At 52.3% G+C, this 12,336-nt stretch overlaps 1 protein-coding gene across 4 annotated transcripts in view; it reads right to left on the bottom strand.

Moving 5' to 3' along the window:
• Positions 1–319: 319 nt before the first annotated feature.
• The window catches only part of LOC138924258 (neuroblastoma breakpoint family member 6-like), a 46,107-nt gene continuing 34,090 nt past the window's right edge, over positions 320–12,336 (bottom strand). For 3 of the 4 annotated variants that reach the window (XM_070267935.1, XM_070267934.1, XM_070267933.1), the window contains 7 exons: positions 11,300–11,354; positions 10,084–10,259; positions 8,978–9,032; positions 7,933–8,105; positions 4,340–4,576; positions 3,861–4,035; positions 320–1,502 (listed from right to left, as the gene is read on the bottom strand). In XM_070267935.1, the coding sequence (XP_070124036.1) occupies positions 1,481–1,502; positions 3,861–4,035; positions 4,340–4,576; positions 7,933–8,105; positions 8,978–9,032; positions 10,084–10,259; positions 11,300–11,354 (893 nt within the window). In that variant the 3' untranslated portion in view covers positions 320–1,480. Of the gene's footprint in view, positions 1,503–3,860; positions 4,036–4,339; positions 4,577–7,932; positions 8,106–8,554; positions 8,791–8,977; positions 9,033–10,083; positions 10,260–11,299; positions 11,355–12,336 lie in introns of those variants that run through there. The other variant, XM_070267936.1, reaches the window with a different exon arrangement.

Raw genomic sequence — 12,336 nt, 5'->3', positions numbered from 1 at the left:
AAACTCGTAAAACAATTATTAGAAGTTTGACAAGTTAGTAAGGGACTAAGATATCAAAAACACTTAGTGAAATATACAGCACTAGCTACACAGTTCTTAAATATCAAATGAAACACACACACAGAAACATGGAAACAGAAAATAGTAAATACCATCTACTACAGGTGGGTAATACAGCCTAAAACGTATGGGAGACTGTAGGACGTAACTATGAAGGAGAGAGAGAAGAATGTTTATATTAATTTATATTTATATCCACCCAGTCAGTCATGATGATGCTGATTATAACACTGAATTTAAAAAATTCATGAGTCCACAGTGACAGTCAAAACAAAAATTTTAATAGCATAGAAGGGGAAGGAATGTTCTTTTTCATGGCACAATGCCAACAAATACAAGGCTATAGGTATGAACGGATTAGAAAATTTCCAATGTATAAATGCAAATATGTTAATCGACATACATCAGGGATCATTAAGGATGGTAAAATATTTAGAGAAAGATCTTTAGAAAAGAGGATGTTCACACACTCTCAAAGTACCACTCACCAAATTACTTACTCATTATAGAAAGGAAAAAATGTGCCCTTACAATGAACAGATCTCGTAGGCCCCTCCATGACAACGTGACCCATGCTAGTACGGCAGTCACAGTGATGGACACACCGGACATTCTTAGTCTCCAGGTGGGCTCCACTAGGAAGCACCCAGCACTAACTACGTAGGGCTCTTGGCAAGAGGGTCGGCCTGAGTTAGTCATGAGGAAGTGGTCAGACCAGTACACAATGTAGACCATTGAACCAGACAACTGTCCTGACCTCTACAAACAAGGCAATGTCACCGCCACCAAAAACAACAAAAGGTGAGGAGAGGTTTTTGGATCCAAAGGACTAAAGAAATCTTTTTAGTCGTTTAGAACCCCAAAAGTCTCTTCTCCTTTTTGTTATCTTACTTGTGGTGACGTTGCCTTGTTTGTTGAGGCGAGGCCAGTTGTCTTGTGCAGTGGTCTAGATTCTGCACTTGTCTCAGGACTACCTCATGACTGAATTCAGGCTAAACGTTGTCACCATAGCACTGCATAGTTAGTGCTGTCTGCTCCTCGCACAGCCCAGCTGGTGGCACAGAACGCCCGGTCTGTCATGTTGTCTTTTGCCAGTTGCTCCTGATTCTGCTGATGTGCAGGACGGGAACTGAGAGCAGCAAGGGTTAAGGTCTCTCATAACCGTGTGTGGGTCTAGGCGGTGGTCTCCTCAGTGACTTAGCGCAGTTGGAGGCCAAAGGGCTGGGATTTTTCCCATCAAAGCAGGCTTTGCAGTAAAAACCTTGGAGAGTGCTTTGTGGTTGTGATGTTGATCTTCAGCATAGGATCCCTTCACTGTTCTGTTTGGGTTTTAAATTGATTTGCTGTTTCAGATTTTTTTCATCAAGTGAAAACGGTACTTTTTGTGATGCGGTTTCTTTCAGATCAGTAATATCTTTCCTTAGATCCAGAGATCTTGGTATCTGAGAGACAGAAAGAGAAAATAAAAATGAAATGTGAGTCTTTGCAGGTCCCAATGATAGCTGAGCCTGGAGGGATGGCTATGTGGTGACAGAGGCCAGCAGGAAGCTGAGCTCCTGTTGAGGGGAGGAGCTGAAGGAGGAGCACAGGCCGCTGAAGGGGAAAGTGAGAGCCACAAGGTAGAAGAAACACCTCCCTGCACTTCCATCCAGGCTGTGGTGCAGCATCGAGGGACACCCTGTCCTCACCCCACCAGGAGCCTGGTGACATCCCAGCTCACAGCGGCTGCAGAGCCTTAGCCAGAGCCCTACCAGCCTTTCCTCAGCAGCCACTTCACTCCTGAAGCCCCTCAGTCTGGAGCAAAGTGATGGCTTTCCCACCCCTCCCAGGGAGGGATGTGCTTAGCATCCACCCCCCACATTCAGAAACAGACTGCTGTTGGAACGAGAGGACCCTGGGCAGAGAAGCACACCCTCTTTAACTCCACATCCCAGTGCTCTGAGGAGGAGGGGCACAACGCTTGAACTGGAACCCAGGCCTCAGGCCCTTTCCATAATTTGTGGAAGGTGAGAGGAAGGGCTCCGATCTGGAGGTGTCCACAGACCACAGACACTGTTGCATCACTTTGGCTCAACGGGAAAAAAGGTTTTACAGAGAAATTCTTCTCCAAAGAGACTGAGGAAAGAACCAAAGAAGGAGAAACTCAAAATGGAATTAACAAAAAGAGAGCAGGGACGGTAACCATGGCCCCATGCATTTTCCTTCATTCTTTAGCGTTGATTCCACACCAGGATACACCTTAGGGCATTTCTAGGAATATTCTCAACATCTAGACCAAAAACTCCGAAGGGGAAGCATGAGGCACCTGGTTTGACTATGTTCTCTCCCACCCCACCCCTTTATTCCCCACAAAGCACTGCATAGAGAAATATTCTCCTTTAGTCTTTTATGCCAGTGGAAAGAATGGCATAAGAAGCATAAACATGCAATCTTTTCCTGACTTTCAGCTGTTACTTACTATTATGTTCTCTTTAAGGGAATGAGCATAAAGATTCTCTTTGGGGCTTTTACTTAACGACAAAAATTGATCAATACTAAAATTCTCAAACTGTAGTGCTGAACGCATGGGACTTGAAATCAATTGGATGGAATAGGAACTTCTAGTTTTATATGAAAAATATTAAAGAAAATACTAAATTTTATGATGTGTAATAAGGGAGGTATGGTTTTCTGTGCACTGTTTTTCAATGAAATGCTCGTTTGCTGTTTTATCTTGTCTTCAGAAAAGTGGGGGAAACTCTCCTCAAAGAAGGGAGGTCAGAAGTCTAATCCATTCATCTACCTCTTTTATCTTCTCACTTTTTTCCACGTTGTACAAAGAGTGCTGTTGAGAGAGGCATACAAATCCCCTCAATGGCTGATGGATATTCAGGCTTTTTAATGAAGCAGCCACACATTCTGGGCATTTCTATTCTGAACCTGAGATCATCGTAGAGGAATGGTCCTTGTCAAGTCTAGCTGCATGTTAGAATCCCTGGGGAGCTTTTGAAATCTACTGAAGCCCAAACCCCACTCCTGACAATTTAAATGAGAATCGCCAGCTGGGAGGTCAAGGCACTGATCTTAATTAAATTTTCACCAGGTGCTTATTACAGGGCAGTGTTAATGCCAGCTCCAATGAGGCCCTGAGGTGAGGATGCTGAGTCCCTGGAAGCCCCATGCACATTAGCACAGGCCTGCACATGTGGGCCGAGGAGAAAGCTGGCTCCAGGCCAGTCCAGCACTCCCACCTGTGACCCAGGTTCTCATTTGGTTTTTGTCATCTGGGCTCTTTGTCCTCAGTTTTAACACTTCTTCTTCTTCTTCACATGGAGAAGTCCACGGTTAAGGGTTGTCCTGGGTCAGATTCCCAAAATGACTCAGGAGGAAGATCCATGTGTGAGTGATTCATTGAGAAGAAAGAGGCAGTGGAGTTGGGGAAGCTGGGAAGGGAAGGCAAAGAAATGAAGAAAGTGTGTGATTTCAGGCAAAGTGCCTTGTGTTCAGCGGCATCAATGATGCTCTTGTGATGAGGAGGACCATGGGCTCAGGCTTCCCCGTGGCTAAGATGAAAGCAGAGAGGGAATATCAGGACAGCAGCGGCAGGAACACAGCAGAGTTCAGAGAGCAAACGAGATGGAGCTGGAAGGGCCTGGCAGGGTGGCAGCCCCCATGGAAAACAGAGGGAAGGCCAGACAGAGGTCGCATCAGCTGTTGGAGTGAACAAATGAGGAAGAGAAGACACAGCGGGAGATTTAGCTAGAATCTTAGCTAGAGAGCCATGAGGCATAAGTGCATCTAAGAGCCACCGATGTGATTACCTCAGTACCCTCAGCTGAAGGCTGGGGAAATTGCATGTTATCCTCCACTTGTTGAAGAGCAGTTTTCTTTTGATAATCTTCTGTTTCTGGGCACTTAAGGCAGCTGAGCCCTCAAGAGCATCACCCTCCAGCTTGGGAGGTTTCTTTCCTCTGAGGGAAGCATCGAAACCCAGTCCTGAAAAATAAAACCACAGCCAACAGGATCCATTGTCATTCATGATCGTACTGGGACTTAATCCTCCACCCAGGAGGGACATCAAATAAGCAGAGTGGCCAGAACAAGAAAGGCCACTGAAAGTCCATGGGTGAGGTAAGGCCAATGGCGACACTTTCATATTTTCTCTTTCTTTGATCTTACTCACACTACCCAGTAGTGATGAGATTGCCAGGAGGTGTGGGAGAGGCCCATCACCTCCCGGCTCCCACCCTCTGACGACTAACAATGGACCAGAGCTTCATATTCCCCTTTTCTCTCTCACCTTGGAAGAGCGGCCACTGATTTCTGAAGGGATCGTGGGCTCTAAAGCTCCAGGTGGTGGAGCAAAGGCCAAGCCTGGCTTTGCCGGCACCACAGTCCAACTGGTCCAGCTGCAGCAGCAGATAACTGGTCACCTGGGTGCCTGGCTGCAGCTGTGTCTGTGAAGCTTGCAGCTCTGGCCTTTGGAAACTCCAGTTTGTCCTCAAAGGCCCTCGGTGACCGGCCTCCAGGGTGGGAGCTGAAAGGAGAAGAGGGCTCAGTGAGACCAATCCCAGCTTTCCTTTCCTCAGCCCTGGGAACCCACCCATTTCTAATGTCCATGCCTGTCAGGGAGACCACCCAGTGTCCCAAAGAAAAAAGGCAGACCTCATGTACATGAAGGAGCTGTCAGCTTCACATGTGTCCCTGGGGATGCTGAGATGGCAGGTGACAGGATGCAGTGTCCCAGAAGTGAGAAACCCACTGAGTCCAGAGGACTTTGGATGCAAGGATGAAGTCATGCCTGTGAATCTGTTGTCATTAACTTAGTCCTATAGCTTAGAGAGAAGGTTCTAGAGAGGCCTTAGGACATGGGGGAGAAAGCGATGTTGATGTGTACCCACAGTAGAAAAGAACAGGGAGAGAAGGACGGCCACAAGTCTTCAGGGCCGGTAGAAGACACAGTTGGGAAACCGTAGAACAGGGACCGAGTTATCCGAAGTTTTGTAAAGTTCTGCGGCCTTTTGAGCAGCTTTGTCTGTAATTTTTGACTGCCCTCCACCCACCCACACATGTAAATATCTATAGCCACGCAGGGCACCGGCAGCTACAGGACATGTAGTAGAGGTCTGAGTCCCCAATTGGAAACTTAGGGACAGAGAAGTGCTACAGAGTCAGACTTTGTGGTTCTTCAGGGAGGTAAGAGAGCGCTCAATCCTGTGTCCCACACCCCTCGGTGGGGGCTGGGCAGTTCTCCCTAATAAACGTGTATATTTTGACTGTGAAATGAACACATACTCTCAGAAAGGGGGCTAACAAAGACTTCAAATAGCCTCAGGCCAGTCCAGGTCAGACTCAGGCGGGCTCCTGGCCCGCAGGGCCTGCTCTGCACTGCGAGGGCTCCCCTCTCTCCTGCCCTCTAGCCATCCTCATTCTCACCAAGGGTTCACTGTTCCATAGAAATGTCTCTGTGTGTCTGTTGCCATTTCGTCTTCCAGATCACAGACTCTCCTGACTCCTGTCCGTGCTCCATCCAGCCTCCCTCAAGGTGCGTTCCCTGGTTCCATCCTCTCTCACCGGCAAATGTCTCACCCGCCTTCTTACCCCAGATCCTGCCCCATCCTGTGCCTGCTCTGCTGGGGGAACTTCCTCTCCCCTCTCTGCTACACACTCTCAACTCTGCACCTCCTTTGCACTCCCTCCTTCTCTCTTCTGGCCCCTCTTTCTTCTACAGCATCGCTTCCCACACCTCCCTTAGATAAATCCTCTGGAATCAGCCTGCCCTCCAGCCCCCACCCCAGCCCTGCGCCACATGCCTCTTCTGGCTTCCAGGTCTTTTTCCACAAGGACTTCTCTCGGGCTGTACCCTGTACTGCCTGTAGCCCCTCTGCTGCCATACACACTGTTTACATGTTGTCATCAGCGAACCCCAACACAGGACGGGTCCGTGTAGAATTTAGGTGATCTCTTCACTTATCTCAGCCCATCTGCATGGGGCAATTTGTCCTTTCCTGCTGCATTTTGAACGATGGCCTGGCAAGGCCGTGCCCCATCACACACATCTCACTTCTGAGGTGTGTCTGAGCATTTCCCATCCTCCTCATGGGGACCGAGACCTGGCTGTCAGGGTAACCGAGACAGAGCTATGCAGCTTTACAACGGCGGCAGGACAACTCTAAGTGAGAGCAGAAAAGCCCCGAGGGCAGGGGCTGGGGAGACAGATCTCTCAGCCCTGGCTGATTTTCCACGGAGAGAGCTCCTCATGGAGCTGCAGCTCCCCTGGGAGGGCCTGGGTGAGCCGCTGGCTCTGCTCACAGGACGGAGTGCTCTGAGAGGGTAGGAGCTGGCAGATCGGCATGAGTGGAAACAGGAGTTCTTTGGATGTCTTCCAACTTTTCTGTTTAAGTTTAAAATTGTTTGACATAGTTTGGAACAAAGCACAAGGAAGAGGGTGAGCACCATCCCCGCTTAGTCCCTGATGTTCTGACTGCTGAGAGCAGGAGACAGAGCCTGAGCAGGGGAGTCAGGCCAAACGGGGGCCACAGTCCCACTGTGCACTGACTGGGGGTCTGGGGCTAGCAAAGTGACCTTGCTGAGCCTCAGTGCCCTCGGCTCCAACATGAGATACCTCACCTATTGAGAGCGGCGCTGTGAGGACCGAATGGGTTATAGTGTCCACGGAGCTCACTTGCTGAGGGGCGTGGCACACAACAGACACAAAAGACCTGTGTGACATTTTCAGTCATGAATTGTTGTGATCCTCAGAAAGCCTTCGATTCTCTGCACCTCGGGAAGAACGGGAAACAGGAAAGAGGACGGTCCAGTGTGAAAAGGCCCTTACTGACCCGAAAAGGTTGAAGGACAAGTTGTTCATGGTCGATTTCACTATAAAATAGTCAGAGAGAGTCAGGAACACCACAGAGTTCCTGGCTCTTCCTACAAGATGATTTCATGAGTAAAGGCTCCTAACAATCCAACCACCTCGCCCAGAAGAGAAGTCCGGAAGATCGCCTCTGGGAGAGGAGATGAAAACTGTGTTTGAATCTCCCGGCTTGAGGAAATGGCGGCCCCAGTGGGATCTTGCTCACCAGGGAGGACTTTTCTGGAGATAATGGATAGGGAAGCTTGTGTGCTTTGCTCATAAATTAGGCCAATACCCCCATCAGGTACACAGGCTGTTGATAGTTTACATGAGATGATACCGCAGAGACTAGACACGTGATTGAAACTACAACCTCCACATGGAATAAATCAATGGTGTTGCACAAAGGATGAAACCCATGGCCATTGGTGGAGGATGAAAAATCAGAATGAGAGCTTTGGCTTCATTGAAAACACAGAAACAGGCAGGATTTGGTGCTCAGGATCTCGTATCCAAATGCTTCAGAAGCGGGTAGGCAACCCAGGGGAAAAACTTTGAGCTCCGGAACCATGTAACACATGTTGCAAATATAGAGCAGAAAGCAAATCTGTGTGGAAAGCCAGAGAGTTTGTACAAAACTACTGAGGAAATACAAGTAGCAACATCATTCCATGAGTATGAGAATTCTTAGGGTGAAAAAGAGAGGTTTTTCACAAATTCCTCCAGGTAACAAAATGATGGCTGAGACTTTTCCATTATCCCTCTATTTCCCCTCTTGAACCTGACTTGATAGGAACAGTCTGCAGTTGTGAGAAATGCCAGGTGACAGCAGTTGAGACTAGAAGAAGAAAATTATCCGACCACAGGATGCTTCTTAAAATTAACTGCAGGAGCACAACTCAAACTAGAAGGAGTCTACAGAACCCATTGGCAGGGATGCACCTCTCAGCCAATGCAGGGTGCTGGATTCAAAGAACATAGACATTACCAGAAAACCACAAGGAATTTGTGCCATTTACAATGGGAGTACTCACCCTCTGCATCCAGGGTTTGGAAGATTTCGTGTCTGTCAAATGACAATGAAGAATCACTGTAAGGTCTGTAGGAGGAGGACAGGTCATGTTCAATGCAACGAGAAAAAAAATATTTATTCACGGCGTCCTTGGGGAATCCATTATCTTTCATATAGAGCAGATTGCTGCTGAGGCTGTTGGGGTAGAGATGAGTGAAGATAAAAAAGGCATTAGGAAAGACAAAAAACAAGGGACGGTTTGGATGGGAAGGATGAGAGTGGGATCACCTAAAACAGAGTTAAGGCACCCATCAGGAGAGAAAAAGGAAACTGGTCCTGTCTAGGAAGAGAGTGTGGTTGGAAAGTGAACAGGAGAGAGAGGGAGATCATTAGGGAGAAAAGGAGAAAGAGGGAAAGAAAGTGGAAAAAGGACCCAGCAGAGATAGCTTAGAGGATGGAGGAAAAGAAAAGATCATGAGAAAGAGGGAAAAAATGTGATGAGAGAGAGGATTGAGTATACCAGGAGACGAGAGACATGAAAAAGGTAAACTCAGAAAAGAAGAAGGGTGGCACGAATAGTATTGAATAGAGTGGGCAGGAACATGAACGAAGCACAAAAGGGTAAACTGACTCTGGCATGAGGGTAAACTCAGAGAAAGCTGGGCTTTCGGGTGTATTTTATTCCGAATTGTGGCATGATGCGGACTTGGGTCACGAAGGACCGTCTTGGCCGGGAAATAGCCGCCACCGTGGGAACGGCAACCGGGCAGAGGCAGACATGCGTCCCCCGCTGGGTGACAGAAGAAAGAGAGAACGGGAGAGCGCACGCCATCCGCCGACAGATGAGCACACCTCCGGCATCTGACCGCACGTGACCACACTGGAGAGAGATCACGGAATTGGCCCATCCGAGGACCACGGTGAGAAACACAGAGCACTCTGGGAAAGGGACACTTGGCGGTTGCGTGCGTGGGGGAAACGGGGATAGTCAGCGCTCGCTGAACTCCCTCGATCGGAGATGCCCAGATGGCCCCTTCCAATGGAGTCCCGGGATTCTTCCGAGTTACCTGCAACACAGGCCGTCTTGGACGCCCCCGTCGTCCTCCGGATCGGTGTGTTGGCCTGGAAAGAAATTCGCACGGGGCCAGTCACACTAAGCAGATCCCCACTCGACCCTTGGGAATCCAGTGTCCAGTCCCAGCCCAGGGACCTCCACATCCTCAGTGTGACAACGGCAGACGGGAAGAGCAATCTGCCAGGAGACCTCAGGCGGTGTCTCGTGAAAGCGCCGGCCTGGCTTTGCTGAGCCAGCGGGCCGCGTCTCCCCGATCGGGGAGGCCCTCAGCCCAGGATGCTCTCCCGAGTCTGGGAAAACAGCCAAAGAGGCGTGGGGCTCACACCTTCTGGGGCACCAGCCTAAGTGCCCGCTCGCACAAGTGCCGCGCTACTCAGCCTTCTCTGCGCGGGGACGCTAGTTGTGGAGGCTCGAGTCGAACTCATCGCCTGAGGGGAGAAGGCCGGCTGCACTCTACAAACCCTGGCATCCAGAGGCATCGTCGCCCCCTGCTCCGCAGAAACACTGGCCACCCTGTGGGCTGGGAGAAGGCCAAGGCCTAGGCTCGCACGGGGGAAACACGGGAGCACGGGAAACGGGACAGGTGGCTAGGGGCGTTCTTCCGAGGACTGCTTCGGAAGAGAGGCCAACGTGACGGAGACGGAGAGTGGGGCCCACAAGAGTGAAGCCCGGGAGGCGTCTCGGAGGCAGATGTCCACAAGGAGGCCAGGCGCACGGGGTGGGCCTAGAATCTGGAGGGACACGCCTCAGGCGTGAAAGTTAGAGCACTGAAGGTGCGAGGAGACATTTCACGCCAGCGGGGATGTTTGACAGACACCTGCCCTGGCGCTACGTGCGGCACAGGGGAGCTGAGTTTGTCCTGCCGGCTTTGGGTCCCGTGATGGGTCACTGGGGCCAGGGGCACCTGGGCGCATCCTGGCAAGAAGGAAGGGAGCGCAGCTCCCTCAAGCGTCTCCCGTCTGTGCTTCCAACTCTGTCCTCCAGCCTGATTCCCTTCAATGTGTCTGTCTGCACAGCCCGAGGGCTGGCATGCCAAGGACACGGACCGCCCAGGGAGTCCAGCTGGAGCCTTATCCCCTGCACAGCGGCAATACTCACTGGGGGTGTCTGCCAGGGAGGAGACGGCCAGGCCCTGGAAGCAGAAGACGGCACTGCTCGACTGAGTCCAGCAGGACTCGGACTGGCCGACGTCCGTGGCGCAGGTCCAGGAGTATTCCTCCAGGCACGCTCTCGGGAGCGGAGGCTCGACCGTGGGCGGCACATCCCTGCCGAGCCTGTGGGCGGAGGGAGGGCTCAAGTGGAGACAAGCGGCTTTGGGAAACACACATTCCTAGAGCTGCTTTCCCTGGAAGGTGGAAGGGTCTGCTCACAGAAGAGCAATGGGAAGGGCTCAGCCAGGGAGATCACACAATCCTCCTCTGGCTGGGGCCAGGCCGCAGTTGAAGTGGGAACAGGAGAGAGAGCTGGAAAAAGACAGAGACAGAGGCAGAGAGGGCCGGGGGGGTGGGGCGCGCAGGGAGAGAGACAGAGAGCGCGAGAGAGCGAGCGATCCAGCGTGAGCCGACGAGAGACAGACAGACAGACACAGACACAGAGACAGAGACAGAGACAGAGACAGAGAGACAGACAGAGAGAGACACAGAGAGAGAGAGGGAGAGAGACAGACACACAGACAGAGACAGAGGAGGAGAGAGCGAGCAGAGCTTGCTCAGAGCACCGAGCAGAAAATGAGCTCTTGAGCAAGGAGGACGAGCGCCTCCACTCCACAAGAGTCATCACACACCCACACACTCAGAGGACCCTAAAGGCGGCGTCAACACTCTTGCATCCAGTTGGTGGAAATGCACAGACAGCTGCCAAGTGAACCCTGCCTGGCTCTGGCACCACTGTCGACTCCCAGAAATCTGGAAGCTGCAAGGTCTGCCTCTCTCCCTACTGGGGCATGATGCGGACTTGGGTCACGAAGGACCGTCTTGGCCGGGAAATAGCCGCCACCGTGGGAACGGCAACCGGGCAGAGGCAGACATGCGTCCCCCGCTGGGTGACAGAAGAAAGAGAGAACGGGAGAGCGCACGCCATCCGCCGACAGATGAGCACACCTCCGGCATCTGACCGCACGTGACCACACTGGAGAGAGATCACGGAATTGGCCCATCCGAGGACCACGGTGAGAAACACAGAGCACTCTGGGAAAGGGACACTTGGCGGTTGCGTGCGTGGGGGAAACGGGGATAGTCAGCGCTCGCTGAACTCCCTCGATCGGAGATGCCCAGATGGCCCCTTCCAATGGAGTCCCGGGATTCTTCCGAGTTACCTGCAACACAGGCCGTCTTGGACGCCCCCGTCGTCCTCCGGATCGGTGTGTTGGCCTGGAAAGAAATTCGCACGGGGCCAGTCACACTAAGCAGATCCCCACTCGACCCTTGGGAATCCAGTGTCCAGTCCCAGCCCAGGGACCTCCACATCCTCAGTGTGACAACGGCAGACGGGAAGAGCAATCTGCCAGGAGACCTCAGGCGGTGTCTCGTGAAAGCGCCGGCCTGGCTTTGCTGAGCCAGCGGGCCGCGTCTCCCCGATCGGGGAGGCCCTCAGCCCAGGATGCTCTCCCGAGTCTGGGAAAACAGCCAAAGAGGCGTGGGGCTCACACCTTCTGGGGCACCAGCCTAAGTGCCCGCTCGCACAAGTGCCGCGCTACTCAGCCTTCTCTGCGCGGGGACGCTAGTTGTGGAGGCTCGAGTCGAACTCATCGCCTGAGGGGAGAAGGCCGGCTGCACTCTACAAACCCTGGCATCCAGAGGCATCGTCGCCCCCTGCTCCGCAGAAACACTGGCCACCCTGTGGGCTGGGAGAAGGCCAAGGCCTAGGCTCGCACGCGGGAAACACGGGAGCACGGGAAACGGGACAGGTGGCTAGGGGCGTTCTTCCGAGGACTGCTTCGGAAGAGAGGCCAACGTGACGGAGACGGAGAGTGGGGCCCACAAGAGTGAAGCCCGGGAGGCGTCTCGGAGGCAGATGTCCACAAGGAGGCCAGGCGCACGGGGTGGGCCTAGAATCTGGAGGGACACGCCTCAGGCGTGAAAGTTAGAGCACTGAAGGTGCGAGGAGACATTTCACGCCAGCGGGGATGTTTGACAGACACCTGCCCTGGCGCTACGTGCGGCACAGGGGAGCTGAGTTTGTCCTGCCGGCTTTGGGTCCCGTGATGGGTCACTGGGGCCAGGGGCACCTGGGCGCATCCTGGCAAGAAGGAAGGGAGCGCAGCTCCCTCAAGCGTCTCCCGTCTGTGCTTCCAACTCTGTCCTCCAGCCTGATTCCCTTCAATGTGTCTGTCTGCACAGCCCGAGGGCTGGC

The sequence above is a fragment of the Equus caballus genome, chromosome 5 (genome assembly GCF_041296265.1).
Source record: "Equus caballus isolate H_3958 breed thoroughbred chromosome 5, TB-T2T, whole genome shotgun sequence".
NCBI classification, from domain to species: Eukaryota; Metazoa; Chordata; class Mammalia; order Perissodactyla; family Equidae; genus Equus; species Equus caballus.
The sequence above is the reverse complement of the archived record's forward strand: the minus strand, read 5'-3'. Positions and strand labels throughout refer to the sequence as shown.